This window comes from Nilaparvata lugens, chromosome 1, assembly GCF_014356525.2.
Source record: "Nilaparvata lugens isolate BPH chromosome 1, ASM1435652v1, whole genome shotgun sequence".
NCBI lineage: Eukaryota > Metazoa > Arthropoda > Insecta > Hemiptera > Delphacidae > Nilaparvata > Nilaparvata lugens.
The window spans coordinates 9,799,856-9,820,014 of record NC_052504.1 but is presented as its reverse complement, the minus strand read 5'-3'; the positions used below and the strand labels follow the sequence as shown (position 1 = coordinate 9,820,014).

General features: G+C 35.5%; 1 protein-coding gene across 2 annotated transcripts in view; it reads left to right on the top strand.

The window, feature by feature from the left end:
- LOC111050778 overlaps positions 1-19,895 on the top strand; it is an 87,133-nt gene extending 67,238 nt beyond the window's left edge. For both annotated transcript variants that reach the window (XM_039429733.1, XM_039429729.1), the window contains exons 3-4: positions 5,341-5,596; positions 16,525-19,895. In XM_039429733.1, coding sequence (XP_039285667.1) covers positions 5,341-5,596; positions 16,525-18,083 — 1,815 coding nt within the window. In that variant the 3' untranslated portion in view covers positions 18,084-19,895. The remainder of the gene's footprint in view (positions 1-5,340; positions 5,597-16,524) is intronic.
- The last annotated feature ends 264 nt before the right edge of the window (positions 19,896-20,159 follow it).

Here is a 20,159-nt window from a genome sequence, read left to right as displayed (position 1 = left end):
CAAATGAGTGGAAGTTCAAGGATGAGGAGGAGGAGGAGTTGGAGAAGGAGGAGGATATAAAATATCAGGAAGAAAGTGGAGAAAGAAATATAAGAAAGAGGATTGGATGATTGAGAAAAGTGAAGTTAGTGAATCGAAAAATATGTGGAAAAAATATCAAGTTACATAAAATTTCATTTCCAGAAACACTTTTTCTTAAATAAGCAAATTATTTCAAGGAATTCATTCAATGAAAATAATATTAAACTTGAACTTATCAATGCATTTTAACTGACTTTACTTGTTATTTTGTGTTGTTAACATGAACAGAAAAGAAGAATATAAAATGTGATCGAGAAAAAGTAAGAATGATTTAGGAAGAGGGAAATGAGAAGAGTGTAAAGGTGAAAATGAGAAGAAAGTCTGTTAAAGAGGAAGTGTCATAAAGGGATGAGAGAAGAGAACATTAGATTAGATTATGTATTAGATTATGTCTTTATTTATGTATATTACAATATTTACTGGCTTATACACTAATTTACATTAAATGACGGTAATGCTAATTATACAACGAATTTTACAAAGTATGAATAATTAATCAATGGGAATGAAGATTGCAATTAGAATAACGATGATATTATATTATGATGTAACTTCATAAATCGGCGGTGTTTCAACAAATAATTGACGATTCTCTAAGAAGGATATAAAATAATGAGGAGAGGAGAGGAGAAGAAGAATAAGGAGCAGTGGTGAAGGAGAAAACCAATATTAAGAATAAATAGATCATTAATGACCAGGGTTTTGATATGAGAATGATACGAAGGAGGTGGAAGAGCTTTAATTAAAGGAGGTGGGTGATGATGATGATAATGATGATGATGATAATGGGAGAAAATAAGATGAAAGATTATGATGAAAATAGGAGGAAAGGAAAAGGAAGTGAAAAAATGACGAAAAGAAAAGGGGAAGATGAGAAGAAGTATCCTGTCCTTCATGGGTCGTTCCACTTTCCACGGTGTGACTGTTAAGCTGAGTTGGTTACGCATACATAATACAGCCACTAGCTCCCATCCCATTGTCACCATCAACAGAATTAATTTGGTCAGTACTTTCAACTCTAATTGCCTAGTTGAGCGACGCTAATCGGGGAGCGTTGTTGGATTGGGTGCCCAACAGCTTGTAGGTGGTAAAAGTGACTTCTCTCTGGTCACGTGCTGACCTAGTTCTCAAATGCATTCAAGTATTGTCCTGTAAAAATAAATTTTCCAACCTTTTGTCACGATAGAATTCATATTTTCGAAACTGAAAGCCTTCCATGTATTTTCTGAAGCCACATAAGTTAACCTCCATACTGGAATATGAGATTCCATCTCCTAAATAATACTATTTCACGGAGCCCAATGACATGTCCCGGCACGATAACTTGAAAATCACCAATTAGACCTATATTATATCCTGATGTCATAGTCATAAGTGTAAAGTTGTGGTTTATTGGAGAAGTTGAGGCTCAATAGTTCCGATTCTCTATAGTTTCTCAATAGTTTCAATAGGCTCGATTTTCGAAACTAAAAGCTCCTCAGTATTATACTTATACTTCATACTAGCCGTCAGGCTCGCTTCGCTCGCCATATCCGTCTAGCCTGGACCCCCGGCTGAATCGTCCTAGAATGAGATCATCAGGCTCGCTTCGCTCGCCTGCATTTTTCATTTGGGCATTTTTATCATATGTTAGGACAATCCAGTCGGGGGTCCAGACTAAACGGCTGGCTAAACGGATATGGCGAGCGAAGCGAGCCTGACTGCTAGTAATATAATATTCCCAGGATTGGGATAGCAGTGCCCAATCAATTTTTCCGCGATAAACGCATTTAAATCTTCAACTTGGTGCCAACCTAACAAAGTCAACTCAACTTAACGCCAACCTGACAAAATTATTAATTTAGTTGCCAGTTAACAACTGTTTCGAAGAGGTACTCTATCTAGATTATAGTTCTATAGTAACATATGATATGGAAATTTCAATTATGATTAAAAGATTGGGAGAAGCAGAATATACATGCTAAAAGACGAACTTCAAACCCTTAAAAACAACCCTTAGAGTTAAAATATTGCCAAAAGATTTCTTAGTGCGCCTCTAAAGGGCCAACTGAACATACCTACCAAATTTGAACGTTTTTGGTCCGGTAGATCTTTAGTTATGCGAGTGAGTGAGTGAGTGAGTGAGTGAGTCAGTCAGTCAGTGAGTGAGTGCCATTTCGCTTTTATATATATAGATATTAAAAATCACGATAGAGGAGACTATGATAATCAATTTACTATATAGACTATGAACTATAAACTACAGACTAAAGACTATAGACAATAGACATTGACTATAGAGTATGGGACTATGATAGAGAAGACTTTGATAAACCATTGAGTTCTTATGATAGACTATAAACTAATAAACTACAGACTATAGACAATATACATTGACTGTAGAGTATAATGGGACTATGATGGAGAAGACTATGATGAACCATTGAGCTCTTATGATAGACTTTGAACTATAAACTACAGACTATAGACAATATACATTGACTATAGAGTATGAAACTATGATAGAGAAGACTTTGATAATCCATTGACTATATTATAGACTATGAACTATAAACTACAGACTATAGACAATAGACATTGGCTATAGAGTATGGGACTATGATAGAGAAGACTATGATAATCCATTGACTATGATAGACTATGAACTATGAACTACAGACAATTAACGTTGACTATAGAGTATGGGACTATGATAGAGAAGACTATGATAATCCATTGACCTAATTTGACGATAATTATGACATTTAATGCTGATTAAAATTCAACAGGATTATGTGCAACAGTGCCATACACTCCGATGTGAAAGATTGAATTGAATTGAATTGCAGCCCTTATTAAAAACCTGATTGCTTGTGGAGAAGGGTCACATGTGGTCTTAAAGCTGTTGATAGATCAATCTGAACAAATATGCAAGAGCTGCACTTACAAAGACTTAGGCAAAGTAGAAAAGTTCCAACACATCCTGATTTGGAATGAAGTAGATAATTTTTGACAATTGCCTCTAAAACTCTCGAATAGGAATCTATAGTGAGGTTCACGTTATAATGGCAGTGGATGAAGATAGAAGAATAGCGATGCCGATTCTCTGCATTAATTAATTATATTTTTACACTGTCAAAAACATAATTGGTATCGTTGTGGACCTGGAAAAGGATAGTACCACCGGCTTTGTCAAATGATAGACAAAGATAGCAAAACTAAAGTTGATCAAATACTGTCATTATAACGTGGACCTCACTATAGTTGAGAAGTTAATCCTCATCAACTCAAACTGGCTGAATGATATTGTTGTCCAGGTCAGTTGAATTAATGAATCGGCCAGTGTCTCCCAGTTACTTTTCTACCACAACTCACTAATGAAACGACATGAGAAGGAGAGACCTCAAAACACTGTAAAAAGCTTATCACAATGTCCGTCTCTATTAACGAGATTTGTAACACCGCCTGATAATGAGATGATTAACAAACGAGAGGATTCTCACCAAGTTTCTCTCTTCAAATTACCTGCTTATGCAGTTTAATTAGCTGCTGCAGTAACAGTGATATTTACCTGTCTATTATGGAGATAAACTACCTTGATAAGAGTTACGTGATTTATTATGCTATATACAATTTCCAGTTATTGCTGGCATAAATGACTCCACACATTTTCCATGTGAATCCACAAAATGGTTATTATTCTAATGATAATGTCAATCCTAAAACATTTGAATGACATCACTGTGCAAATTTCTTATTGTCCGATTTTCAGCATCAAAATGACCATCAGTATTCATTTAATGAATACTTAGAATGACATATGAAATACTACAATGAATACATGAATACTTCTTCAAGGAAGAACTTATGAATCCGTTCATACTCTAACTTTATTTATTGATTTGCATTCGACTTTGAACATCAAGCATGGAGGGAATTCGAATTAATTTGTAAAAGTTGATTGATTGATTGATTGATTGATTCATTCATTCATTCATTCATTCATTCAAAGATTGAATTTCTATCATAACAGCTGACCGTATTAAACATCATCTTATTCTTCATCATTGAGATCAAATTATTATCCAATAATTATTATGTTGAACTATTATTAAATATCGAGACACCGAGCTTCGCTCGTTATTTATTTACTGATAAAAATAACATAATTTTATTCAAAATGATTGGGGAAGGACTAACAGGCTCAGTCTGTTTCTTCCCCGAATAATGATTTATACACTATAAATGGTCCAAAAAGTAGGTTATGTTTCATATACTTTAATATCCAGGTCCAATTTTCAGTCCAAATATTTCAAAATAAAAAGTGCTAATTTAGATTGTTTACAAACCAAATCGAATAGCAAAATAACACTCACTAATCACTTGTAACTGTAAAATAATGATTAACATTGAATATTATGATTATACTCCAATCTAGAATGATAGACAATGTCATGTCAACAAATCAGATTATTTTGATCGAGTCTATTAAAATTTCTAGATAATATTTCTCGCGAGATACGGTAAGCTGATTGATTACACAGCTGATCTCTCACACTGGCACACGCATCTTCTGCTATCGACAAACGACGAATTTATCATCTGTTTTTCCAAGGATGAATAATTATTATCCTTTTCATGTCCTTCAGCGAGTTTTCCCAGAGATGAGACCTAGTGCAATCAAATTTTTATATCATAAACCTACTATGTTCCAAATTTCGTGAAAATCGTTAGAGCCGTTTTCGAGATCAGTTGAACATAATGAATAACCATATATAAAAATATGAACAGATATACAGAAATTGCTCGCTTATGATGAGAGAAATCAAACTACAAAAATTCACAATAAAGAATAAATTTTTAATGAAATACAAAAACAGGCTTTATGGTGGGGTGTGCTGCAAAGAAAGAAAGGAGGAAAAATACCTAGCCAACTATTGTTTCCCATGTAATAGGCAGGTAGAGGGTATAAAAGTAAGGAATGAAGGGTAAAGAGGAGCGGAAAAGGGAAGAATTGGAGAAGAAGGTAGGAAAAAAGAGAGAAAAAGTATGAGCGTAAATTGTAAGCGAGTCCACATTTAACAAATGTATCTAGGTCAAATCAATCTAAAGAATAGACTGATTATTATACAGATATTCTAATACTGCATAGGAATGTGTTTCAGTTTTATTTTTCAACTAAAATTTTGTTATTTATTACCTTATGTTTTGTTGTGTAGGCCTGTATTATTATGGAAGAATGAGAATTCAACTTTAATCGTTTCTATTTTATTGTTACAGGGAGTTGGCAGTGAAGCTCCACTTCTGGACTCGGCCAATCTGCCTCTGGAGCACCGGGCCGTGTACGGGCCGCCCCCGCCCCCGGGCCCACAGTATGGGCCACCACCCGCCTCGGGGCCGGGCCCTGACGACCCGTGGCCTCTCGCCACCCCCGACATGCCGCAGATCAAGCATCTGCAGGTTCAGTGTGAGAAGACGCATATGCGCGTCAACATCGAGTTCGACCGGCCTTTCTATGGAATGATATTCTCCAAAGGTAATTAATTACATTCTTCAATATATCAGTCAAGTATAGATTCATCATTTTTGGTGAAGTTATTATCAAAAATTAATTTTAGAATTTATGGAAATTATTGAAAACACACTGATAACAAGAGATATAGATAAAATGGGAGAAGATAAATTAGTAGTATATGACAGGTATTTTAAATCAAGGTCTATAAAAAACAGGTCAAGACATCCGTGTTCCATAGGGAGCGGTTATCTTGTGAGGTTTTTAGGGCGGTATATTTGAAAATCCAATTTGCTCATAACAAAATCAAAAAAAATATTCTGGATCAGATGATATGTAATTTCAGGTTTTCGATTTTTAATATTGAAATTTCTATAATAAATGGCTCAATAATTTATTTATTCATTTTAGAAAATTGTTTTTATTCTTGTAACTATATGTTTTAATGATTCAAAAGGAATTGGGACAAGAGGCTAACCTCAAAATTAGTTCGAAGTTCCCAATCAATTGAATCTAAAAATCAACAATTCAGTTCCTAGCTGGATTCTGAATACTATTATTCTGTATTGGAAGAATTCATTTTACAATTCAACGCCATGCATTATCCCTTGAAAAAATACAAATAACATATCATTTTAATCTCTAATGATAACAGCTGATAAATTTGAAGATTTGTGAACAAGAACCCCACAAAATGGCGATTTTGCAATGCTTCCAGGGAACGTGTCATACCCTGTATTTATAGACCTTGTTTTAAATAGTTCCAAAGTGATCTTATTATGACAAGTTTTTCTGTAATCCTGTGATGACTTCAATTGAAACAACAAAGGCTTGGTGCACAACCCTTATTTTATTCTGACCATGATTATTTTGACAAACTTTGGAGCGACCGGGCCCTATAGTGGTAAGCTACAATCATTGGTCAAGAATAATATTGATATAGTATATAATATATACTATATTATATACTATATACTATATTGATATAATATTGACAATATAGTTCAAAACGGCAAATGAAGCTCTTCTTAGGACCAAAACATACGACTCGTTTTACCAGACGAGTCAACACAGTACTGCAGGGCAGGAAGCTCTCCGATTGGCTGACTCTCGAAACATCAACTCAATCAGCCAATCGGAGAGCTTCCAGTCCTGTGACGACACCACAGGATAGGTAGCTCTCTGATTGGCTGATTGTGTTTGCGTATGGAGAATCAGCCAGTAGGAGAGCTTCATGTCCCGTCGTGCCGTGTCAACTCGTCTGAGAGAATGCCTTGTGTATTTCAGTCCTTGGGAAGCTTCATCACCTGAGTAACCGTTTAGAGAACTTAATATGATGCTTTAGTTGTTGTACGAGTAGATGATGTATTTACACTGTTGTCTATACATTCTTTGAAAAGTTAATATAGTTTGTGCTAAGAGTAGAAGTAGCTTTGTTATCAGTTTTCAATGTTTACATTGAGAGTTTGTATTCTTCCTTTTAGGAAAAAACTTACAGATGATAATACTGGAAAACAAATGAAATTGAACTATTATTTACGATGAAGGTTCTAATCTGCGTTGCTAATCTGCTTTGGGTATGGGATGAGGTTATTTTGACACATTCTCCCTGCAGAAATTTCTGAAGATCACATTTTAAGTTAGTAGTCTAGAGGAAGTTACATGGAACTATCACAAAAACTTAAAAATATAAAATCGTTGAAGTTATTGGAGCATATTTAGAAACTATATAATCGTTGAAGTTATTTGTGTAGCTGGAGAAGAAAATTATGTGTACGTTAAGCCCCACACACACACACACACACACACACACACACACCACACACACACACACACACACACACACACACACAACACACACACACACACACACACACACACACACCAATTTTTGTTCGTACAATATTTGCCGTCCTTTTAAATTCTATCAGATTAAACGGAGCTTGACAAACATAATCTGTTTGAAATCATCTGTTTAATCTAATAGAATTTATGAGGAGGCAAAATATACTTTTCCTCCCTCAGGAAAATTGTAGTTTCCTCGACTATGCGCGTCGACAACACTGTTTCATTGAGGCAGTTGAAAAATCGTCACAAGTCCCTAGAAGCACAGGTATTCAATTTGGTCCACTTCAAAGCTATTATCAATATTCATTCTATGCTATCTTGAGCTAACACTGTTTCATTGAGGCAGTTGAAAAATCGTCCCAAGAAGCACAAGTATTCAATATGTTCAACTTTTGAAGCAATTATCGATATTCATTCCATACTATCTTGAGCTTAAACTTCAGCCACTCCAGATTTGTATTGTTTATCTATCTTCAGAAATGATAATGATGTAAATAACATGGAGGATGAAAGATTGACTATTCAGATTACAGTTTCAACTTCCAGACCACCACCCCACAAACCTTCTTTCTTCAAAAACAAGCCTCCATAGAGTAAACTAAGCAAGGGGGGATCATTAATTTTTCAAATACAAACCTTTATAGAGTGAACTAAACACAGAGGGTAAAGCATGAGGGCACAGAAATAAATTGTGAGAGAAGTCACACAAGCTTTACAAGGTTGTCCTAAACATTCCGAGACCGGAAAAGCTTCCCGACTCGAATTTTGTGGTACAACAGCGTAACTTATGCAAATGGCGAATCGTGTGACACCCATTCACCCATTCGGCGTGACTCAAGGAAAATATATACTACTATCTTTACTAGTAGTATATAATATATACTGTAGTATAGTAGCATATATACTGTATATCAACCTTGGGCGTGACTTGCACCAAACGCAGTCACAGACTCACGGTTAGCAGCCACTACACTCTGCACACAAAAAACGAGAAAAATTCAATTACAATACAAATACCCACACAACACGCATATTACTCAAGATCGTGAGCCAACTAACATTTAGTAAAGAGTCCACTCAAACTGTTTATTTCGATGCAAAGTGTGTCACGAATGACAGCCGTAAACGGAGAGGAAACTAATTTGAAATTTAGTTTATGACTACATAACTTGTATGTGGGTATGTTGAAAATCTTGTCGAGCCTGGATTCGGCTAACAATGACAACTAAGTTTCGGTGATCACTCATTGTCAATCATTGAGTTTCACCATAAGAAGACCAAGGCAGATCTAGAGATGACTGTAAGCTGCAGTTCATTATTGAGATTGAAATTCATTTGCTAAAAACTTATACATGAGGAAATGCATTCCAATCAGAGTAGTTAATAACAATAAGAGTGGCTAACAATAAGTTATAGTTAACTATAACTATAGTTATAGTTGAGTTATAGTTAACAATAAGAGTAGTTATCCAAAGCACATATATTCAACTAGAATCATAATAGCTTAGAAAATTGACTAACTTGACAGGGCATTCTAATTAGTTCAATTGGAGTATATATTGAGGAACAATTTTCATTCCTTAAAGATCATATAATAAAAGGCAGTTTGTTATGATACGAGTGAATCAATGATTCCTATTTACAGTTTCCAATTCATCACAGTATCGACTTGTCCAATCATATTTTGATGATTAAAAGAATCATATTTTGAAGATTTATATTGTCAATACCACTTTAATTTATTCGAAAATTAATTCATTGATAATATCAACGTCTTATTCTTTCAATTATGGAGGAATACCACAACACCTCATACCATACAATCATATTTTGATGGTTTGAATCATGTTCACGAATCACGCACGTATCATATGAATACATGAAAAAATTTATCACCCCCATTTGATCACGGTTTTCATTCCTAGTTCCTATGGACGTCGATGGATTTTGTTAGCAAGATCATGTTTTTAATTCTACCATTGTCTACGAATATGAATGTCTTTTTCTATAATAATTTATGTTGAGACAATGAATCAATAGTTACTGTATGCTATTTCCTAATAAAATTCAATTCCATTTATGATGCAGTAGCATTTTGAAGTACATGTTTGATTCGATTTCATTCACAAACAAGCACAAATCATATACATTACAATGATTGGGTGAGAACATAATTCAATTCCTTATTAGTAGACCTATTACTATTGAGTGTCACTTTCTATTTTGAAATCCCAGTCCATGATAGCTTCATGTTTTAATAGACTCCTTAACTATCAATGGAATTGATAGTCTATTGAACTAATACTCATTCAAGTATGAATGCCCATGAAGATTGATTGATTCCCTACAGCACATCCAGCGTGTAATAAACACATCAATAATCCATGAATAGTAACATACTTCTATCACCCATAGAGTATTAATTTCCTACAGCACAATCAGCATTGTGTACAAATATTTATTCATTTATCACATTATATTTATTCAGCACATAATAAGCCTTCCTCACACAATAATAAACTCATCGCTCACAATTCTTCCACTTCTGTCTCATACAAAGACATTGCGTTGACATCCTTTTTATGAAAACAATTGAATTCTGAACAAAGATTATTTCTCCTCTGTTCAATAAATCAATTTCATACATTGGCATGTTGATGTTGCCTAAGGTATATTAGCTATTTTTGGATAATTTCTATCTAAATTTGGGAAAGGAACAGTTTCGGGCTTTAAGCCTGTTGTTCCTTTCTCAATCATTCATAGTTGAGAATTATATTGTATTTATAAATGTATAAATAAATATATGAATGAATAAATAAATAATTCTTGAATTAATTGGAATACGACTGGTGAATGGAACAGAAGAGATAAAACTATGAATATGAATATATTGAGAGAGATAGAGAAGAGGATGGGATTGAATAAAGTGTGGAGTGATAGAAAGGTTAGTAGATGATAGAAGGTATAAGTAGTTCACAGTTTCATGAGATACTTACTTTTGCGGGGAAAATTGTTAGAATTGATAGGTTGGATGAATCAAGAGGGTGCGAATGAGATGAAAGTAAAGAGGCGAAAGGAAGAGAGAGATAATGAAAGAAAGGGTCACTAGTTTGTAACAGTAGTGTTTTCCATAATGGAACTAATCAAATTGATTCAATCAAATCAATGCACGTTGATTACTTCAAGTAATTTACAGGTTTTCAAGCTATTTACAGGTCTCTCTATGTGCTTTCATGGGTGTGAGATGAAATCAAGAGAAAATTTCAATTTCAATTTCAATTTATTTATTAACACACACACACACACACACACACACACACACACACATAAGATACATCAATATGAAATAAAAATTAATTACTTAAATAAAAAAGCATCACAGTATAAAATAAATAACATAAATATGAGTAAAATAAGTAGGGACAGAGAATAGTGAATAGTACACGCGATAAAATTGGATGAATAATGCTAGTGATAGTAAGACTAAGATCTCATTGGATACATGGCATAAAATTCAGTAACTCCTTGATTCCATGAAGATATATCAGGAGACGAAACCTGCGTGAGACTAGGATCTCATATGGGATGAATAAAATAATTGAGTAATTCCATGATTCCATGATCATATATCAGGACATGAAACCTGCGTGAGACTATAGAGGTGCGTACAGATTTACGCGCCGCGAACATATACAGATATAGTCAGCTGATGCCAAGCTTTTTATATCTGTATCTTACCGTTTCTGTAAAAATACAGATATAACCATCTGATGCCAAGCTTTTTATATCTGTATCTTACCGTTTCTGTAAAAATACAGATATAACCATCTAATGCCAAGCTTTTTATATCTGTATCTTGTCGTTTCTGTAAAAATACAGATATAATCATCTGATGCCAAGATTTTTATATCTGTATCTTACGTTTCTGTAAAAATACAGATATAGTCAGCTGATTGAAAGTGAATTGCTCATGTTCGCGGCGCCTATATCTGTACGCACCTTAGGATCTCATATGGGATAAATGGAATAATTGGGTAATTCCATGATTCCATGAACAATATATCAGGAAACAAAACCTGCGATACGTTAAATCTCAATGAGAAAGATGAGGAATGGAGGAGTAAAAATAGAAATGGCATGGAATAGAAAATATGAAGATAGTTTGAAAGCGCTGATAAGGTGGTGGAGAGATTATAGATGGAATGATTAGATAAAGATGGATGGAGATAATCGAATTGAACGTGTCTTACAGCGGTAAAGAATTATAATGGAAGTGTTGATGAGAGCATTATAGAGGTATGCAGCTGGTGTGATTGATAACAGAAGTGTCTTAGGTCGTTTCTCACCAGAGATATACGTATCAGACCTACATTTGAAGGCGAGAGAAAGGAATTCGTACGTCCGCTCTCTTCGGGGCATATCCTGCACGATCCTAGGAAATGCTAACTTCTGCTCTTTCCTTTCCCAACTTGCTACCGCATGAGAGAAAGAGAGAAATATAGGAATGTTGTGCCAAGTCATACACCTGAACCGCTCCTTGAAGCCACTACTGACTGATGACTGACAGTTGAGAACCCGAAACAAGAGTATACTTACTTTAAACTGCCCGTCATACTTGATCTCCGTCCAAGCCCCACTTTTCGATAAAGTGCCCTCGAAAAACGACCACTTTACAACACGCACATTATATCTAAGGTGCTATCGACCTGGAAACATTTACTCGCTATTAAATAATTATCGAAATGTGAATTTGCAGGTATGGAATTCGAGTGCACTTGACAAATTGGGTGTGCTTCATCATTGTGAGACTGGTGCTTGATGAAATGGATGTTGAGTACTGGAGTGTTGAATAGGACATGGAGTCTCATAATTATCAAATGTCTCCTCGAATATCTGCTTGTAAATCGTAGATCTCTTTTTTTATTAAAATAATATCGATACATTGAATTAGTTATCAGAATAAACAGACCCATACAACAGTGCATGAAATACAAAATGCCTGTTCCAAATAGTTTTAGGGGCGGTTTCCAAGCTCGGGATCTATAAGTTCTGGACTTACAAAGTCCAGGACTGAAATTAGCGCTCGGGTCTAAATCGACTTTCTGAGACACGATTTTATCTTCTAAGCTTCGGGGTCTATAAAGTTCTTGACTTATTTGAGTCCAGGACTTTAATGTAGTGAACATGAGGGAAATTCACAATATTTTGCTGTTATATTGTTCTGATTGCAGCAAGATAATTCAAATGAGCATGCTCTCCAAACTATTTTGTGAAAATACGTTTCGATTTCTTTGTAGGCCTATTCAAAGCAAAACCTACCTTTCGAAAGATGAATGAATAAACATTTTATTTTACTTTTTGCTATTATTGATCATTGATCCTAACCAGTGATATTGGAATAGAAATTTCATTAGGCTATTGAGTTTGAAAACGTATTTGTTTTGAAAAGAAAACTGGAATGATAATTTATTATTGTTATATTAATATGTTGAATTTAACATTGATTAATAACATTCAGATTGGAATATAAATTCCAAGCCAATCCTTAAATTACTTTTCTTGAACATTTTTAGGTTATGTCACATTCGTAAAATAAGGTTAGTTTTTTACTAGGTACGCATAATTTTGATACAATTTTATTGCAAAATAAACTTGCAAACTATAAATTATGAATTTAGATGAACTAATCCAAATAATTTAGGTATTCCATGACATCTATTTGGCTTTTCATCTACTCCAAAACTATAACTGAATTGTGTTTCCTCAGTTAAGTTTAGAACTCAAATTTAAACCCTACCCCAGTCGAGGGTTTAAAATTACGCTGTTTCAAGTTCTGGACTTAACGATTTTCAATAAATCCTCGACTCGGAAAAGAGGCGAGAATCTAATTCATGTCCTGGACTTATAAGCCCTTCACTCAAAAAGCGAAATTATAAACTCCAGGGTCTAACGTGATCTCTAAACTCCAGAGTCTATTTAAGTATCCTCAGCTACGTTAACGCTCTGACTCGGAAAGCCAATTTTTCTGACCCAGAGTTTAAAGCCAGTTAAAGTCTAGAACTAGCTAAATCCCGAGCTCGGAAACCGACCCTTAAAATTCATTCCAGTAGTTTATCTGTTTCCTTCCTATTTGACGAAATTTGAACTTGTATAAAAATATAGATAATTAATTTTTGTAAGTAGTTGAGAAGTTGATATTGTAGTAATTATTCATATTAAATAGAAAGACTAAGAAATTGTCGAAAACCACAGATTTTATTGATACTTAGAAAGACCGGTTTCGGTTAAACGGAGTTTATCAGAGATTGTAACAACCGAAACCGGTCCTTATAACTATCGATAAAATTCGTGGTTTTTGACAATTTCTTAATCTTTTTATTCCATTTGATAACGTAATTGATTTGTTCATAGCAGATTCTCCAATATAGTAATTGATGGTTTAAAACTATTCCGGTTGCTGATGATTAGTCACAGTATGTTATTATAGCATATCTGCATATTCCAGTTTGCAGACTTATTTTTATATAAATAAGCTGATTGTAACAATAAAATCTAAATCCAATGAGGCTGGTACAATCATTCTGGGAGAATAGTCAAATTCAAGGACGGGTGTCCTTTACTTAAATGATCAATCATCCTATATACTATACGGTCATATTTTATTTCAGCCTATTTTTATGAACCACTTCAATATTCTCTTCTCAAACAAAAAAATAACACTTTAAAGTTCTTCTTCCCATCTCATAAAAACAAGTATGCAAATTCTATGAACAACTTGAATATTTACTTAACAATTGATACGAAACACTTTGCAGTTCTTCTTCACTTGTTCTTCAAGTCATGAAATACCTTATACTATTATTTAATAGTGTTATATTTATTTCACCAATGAGAGCTTTGTGTCAATGGGACAGAATATAAGAGTGAAGCATTTTCATGAATGATAATATCAATTAGAATGTTGATGTTTTACAGGCTCTCTTAAGGTGCGTACAGATTTACGCGCCGCGAACATGAGCAATTCACTTTAAATCAGCTGACTATAACTTTATTTTTACAGAAACGGTAAGATACAGATATAAAAAGCTTGTCATCAGCTGATTGAAAGTGAATTGCTCATGTTCGGGGCGCGTAAATCTGTACGCACCTTTAGACTTACAATTCTTTAGACCTGAAATCTTTAATCAAGGGTTCTTCAAAATGTGGTTGCGCCTCTAGATTCAAGTTGCTTCCTATAATTATTACAAAATCGCTCTCATGAACTTACATTTTTTTAGATCTGAAATCATTCTTCAATGGCTTATCACAACTTTGTTGTTCCTCTAGACTTTAGTTGCTTCCCTTAATTATAAGCAAATCACTCTCATAAACTTCCAATTTTTTTAGATCTGAAATCATTCATCAATGGCTCTTCAAAATTGTGTCGCTTCTCTAGGTTTAAAGTTTGCTCCTCTACCTTTACATATTACATAATAATTCACTCCAACCTAAACATTACGACAGAAAATAGTCATCACATTGTTCCATTGATGACACAACTCAGATGTCCTTCCTTCTAATAATTGAATAATATTCTAGTTACATTGTTCTGTGAATAACTTCTGGTTAGGATAACAGTACCTTTGATATATCAGATTTGTAGGTTATTGTCCTAGTCACTTGGAGCGCAACCGCCCTCTTATTCGGAGTAATAAAGAAGTTGTCTTAGGACGAGGAGTGGATTCTAGTTTCCATCACTTGAACAAACACAGAAGCCATTGTTGTCAAAAATACCAGCGTGATTTCTCTTTCGAAACGATTCCGTATTAAGATATTCTCCTCCAATTATTCTGCCTGTCGGGCGGATATGTTCAATCAGATTAAATTTGCGTTTTTATTTCTCCGTTTCACTTTCTAAAACACAAATAATAATGCCACCATAATGTTAAGCAGAGAGCCTTGACCAGTGCTTAATTGGACACTAGAACACGGTAGCTGGAGTGGAATGTTTTCTTTAAATAATTCTGACTACAAAAATACCATGCTTTCTCTATTCATTTCGTATTGTTTTCAGTTACATTCATTGTATCTTTCTAAACAATCAATGTAGCTACTCCACAGTTTCTCTGTGTGGCAACTATCAGTGTTCACCTGAGAACTAAACTGACAATTAAGACAATTCAATTCAATTATTTATGGCAAAATTTGACAACGTAACAAATCAAAGGTTAATAAATCATACACTTATCACAAGAAAATAGAGTTAAATAAACTACCCAGAACTAAGAAACTAAAAATTGTCTCAGGCACAATGATTTATGATTTTTGAAGGATCATGACTTGAAAAGCTATTGGATTAGTGTTGGTTATTATAGAAGTTTCGTCACTAACCAGACAGATTGAATAGGTGTTTCATGTTTCTAATGAGAAAGTATTAACTATGTGAGGTTATTGGGAGTATCCATATAATATATAAAAGCTGTCACGATAAAAAATTAATAGGTAATACTGCTTGTTCCCTATCAAAAACACTATTCTACTCTACTCTCATTTCAATGATTGTATCAACTTATTTGAGAATGCAATACATTACATGCGAGTTGTGCTTGTATTGTAAATATACTCTTATGATGTACACTCACCCGAGTTCTGGGAAATCCATCCTGGAGCAGCTTGTTTCATCGAGGTCCCATTACGAAAATACATAGTCATCTACTCTAAACAATTATTTTTGACTGGAAATAAGAGTAATTGAAAGAAGAAGACTTTGATATTGTCAATACCACTTTTATTCATTCGAAAATTAATTTATAATTCAGAACCAGGTTTCATGGTAAAACCTACCACCTGAAGGTGAAGATGTGGTAGGTTTTACCATGAAACCTGGTTCTGAATTATAAATTAATTTTCGAATGAATAAAAGTGGTATTGACAATATCAAAGTCTTATTCTTTCAATTATGGAAAAATACCACAACATCTCATACCATACAATCAAATCGGAAATAAGAGTGTTATGCATATTCACACACATGAATTCATAAGTGTATTTTAAATATATGATATTTTTGGTAGCTATTTATGATGAAAATTAGTTATAAACTATTGTGTTTTTGTTCTCAACAGGTTTCTACAGTGACCCGCACTGCGTGCACCTGAAGCCGGGTTCGGGCCACCTCAGCGCCACATTCGAAATTTTCCTGAACAGCTGCGGCATGTCGTCTTCAGCCAATCACAACTCAGGAGGCGGCTACTCGACGCCGAGCGGCAGCTACGTCGAGAACACCATCATCATCCAGTACGACCCCTATGTCCAGGAGGTCTGGGACCAGGCTAGGAAGCTGCGCTGCACCTGGTACGACTTCTACGAGAAGGCGGTCACCTTTCGGCCCTTTCAGGTCGACATGCTCCACGCCGTCACCGCCAACTTCCTCGGAGACAACCTGCAGTGCTGGATGCAGATCCAGGTGGGAAAAGGACCCTGGGCTAGCGAGGTGTCCGGAATCGTGAAGATTGGACAGACCATGACCATGGTGTTGGCTATCAAGGATGACGAGAACAAGTTCGACATGTTGGTAAGGAACTGTGTGGCTCATGACGGCAAACGGGCCCCCATCCAACTGGTCGACCAGCATGGATGTGTAGTCAGGCCCAAGATCATGTCCAAGTTCCAGAAGATCAAGAACTTTGGGCCGTCAGCATCGGTAGTGTCGTTCGCCTACTTCCAAGCGTTCAAGTTCCCAGACTCGATGAATGTGCACTTCCAGTGTGTGATACAGGTCTGCCGTTACAACTGTCCCGAGCCACGTTGTGGCAACGACTACGGACTGCCTCATCTGGGAGGCGAGTATGGACCTCCACCTCCACCAGCGTTGTCTGCTCACTCTGAATATGGACCTCCACCCCCACCTTTGCCCGAGTATGGGGCACCAGCCGCCTACCCCGACCCACGACACCCGTCCGGCCCAGCTGGAGCCTACTCAGAGAACAAGCCCGAAGTTGTGGCTCCTCCATCATCCACATCCAATCCTTCAGATTCGCCATCATCACCAGCTCCACACCACACATCACCCAGCACGAGCAGCTCACAGAACAACGAACACAACAACGTTCACAACAATGACCTTCACCTGCCACCTCCTCCTCTCCCAGGACATCAAGCTCAGTACACAACCATGAAACGTAAGGGAACAGCACCTGATGACCTGGAAGGTAATCTGGCAACACTGGGCGGAAGACCACGATCTGTCGAGGGTCTCCCCGACTTGGCCGGAGCTAGGAGACGACGTGACCTGCCAGGTGCTGGTGAGATTCTCCACACATTTGTTGTGTCGCATGTTTACAAGCGTGAGGCACAGGAGATGACCGATGTCAACACGAGCCGAATCATCCAGGTTGTGGCACCTGGCGACGTGAACTTCGCATTGAATGCAGGAGGAGCTGCAGGAGCCAACGAGACAGTGGTGGTGTCCTCGCCTGAAGGTGTGTTCGACGGCGAGTCGATCTGCATGAGTTTGCCTGGATTCGTAGCTGGACTGATCATGCTGTTGGTGGTTGTCGTGGTCGCCTGCCTGGTGGCTGCCTTCCTCTTCGTCAGAGTGCGTCAGATCGACCGCAAGGGTGTCACTACCACCTTTGTGCACCCCGGCTACGATAACGCTGAATTCGTCAAAATGGCCAGCTAGTCCCAAAGATTTAGTTCGAGAGCCTTCCAGGAAGCTCTCTCCCCCACTATCCATTAATCAAACCGAGGAGGCGAGTGTATATAGGGGCGGAACACGGTTCCGTCGAGTATGTATGGTCTATGATCAATCTTATATTTATTATCACCTTCCCTTTGCTATCACTATTATTCTAATCTCAAATCTAGATTCAAACAACTCATTCATTACTCTCATCATTCAATGTTACACAATAATCGAAAAATTATGTAAGTTTAGTCGTTTTTATATACTTTGATTACTCTACTCTCATCCACAAACTGATAACTGGACTGCGCATAAGATAACTTTGAAATACTGTACTCTCATTCATAAACTGATAACTGGACTGAGCATAAGATAACTTTGAAATAACTCTATAAGTTACCTGTGAGACGGACTGTTAAGTTCTATCTGGCCATCATCAAGTAACTCATCAGTACCTTTTCATAATTATCTTATTCATACTCCAATTATATAAAGATTCTTTAATAATAGTAAATTATGATAATGCTCCCTAAATTCCGTCTTGTAAAACTAGAAATATGTAATACTCCATGTTTCACTCGTCTATTGAATTGTTTCGTTATCATTTGATTAAACAGTATAGAATTATTGTGGAAAAACTTATTATGATTTACATAACAGTCTTGGATTAGGAGAATATAATGCCTAATTTTTGCCATTTTCATGAATCAATATATTTATTTCTGTTGAAGTTAGAATAATTGAATCTGTTTCCCACTATATTATATAGTTAAATTTCTTTCAGGCAGTATTAAATGATAAGCGAGATGATTGAATCTTTCCTCTTTTATCATGATGAACTGATACTTAAGTAAATAATAATTAAGCTATTTATTGTTGTATAAGATACAGTGTAATGTAATGTTATATGTAAATAGATTATAGGATATTTAGGTATTTAAAATGATAGTTATACTTCACTTTGAATTAATGACTGTTTCCAGTGGCCAAAGCTTATGAGATGTTATGAACCTAATTTTTAATGCAAATGTGGAGATATCGATCAAAACCCATAATCCGTCAACTTCATTCGACGTTTATAGAAAACTTCTAAAATCAACTACTTTTCCAATGAAATCCATGATTTTTGAATCGTTTATAGAATATTCTATTCTGTGGAAACTTCACATGCTATTTCTCAATTATCTATTTGATTTGTTACAACTGAGCTTTTATGGGATCTATGAAAGGAATATTGTGAATTGAAATTGGAAATGTATCTTATTAGTGAGAAGAACTATCAACTCACTCTATTCTCTTCAAATATCAATTACTTGCTTTTGATTCAATGTTTTTTGGAGCTTCCCTTATTGATTATAGTGTGAAAAATATTGTTTTGCTCAACTCACAGTGTACTATAAAAGCATAATATTCTATCTGTACATTTGTATTGACTTGTTAGTATAATGTACATACTAGAATAGGATATGTTAGATTAGAAACCGGAAATCATATGAATCTTCCAAAAGGAAGCAGCACAGAAACAGGCAACACATGAAACATCTTATTTCAGATTGAATTTAGTTTATTTATTTGATATAGGACAATAATTTTAGAGAAGAACTCACGTGAATGTATTTTTATATTTCACCTTGAGTGGCGACTAAGTCATTGCAATCACTACAGAATATTCAAACAATATTTTAAGAAGTCAAAATCAATAATTTTGTCAACATTAATTCCTCAACAATAAGCAACAAGATTCATTTAGATAGTTCTTGTGTATAATAATGACGATAATCTAGTGTAATAAACATTATAAATAATTATTTGTAATCAGTGAACCAATTGCAACTATTATTTCCTGCACAATCAGATTTGGATTCGGATTTGCATGCATCGTTATCTGAATGAAAACATCGCCCTGGTTTGTGATCTGGCAGTTAGTTGGAAACGGTTTAGTGATCTTTATTGATAGGATCAGATTGATTGATAGAAGAAGTAGGTCATCAAGGAAGATTCGTCGGATGTTATCAACATCCATCATCTCAGTGGGCTACTATCACTATGAGTGCCGCTGCATTTCACACCTGA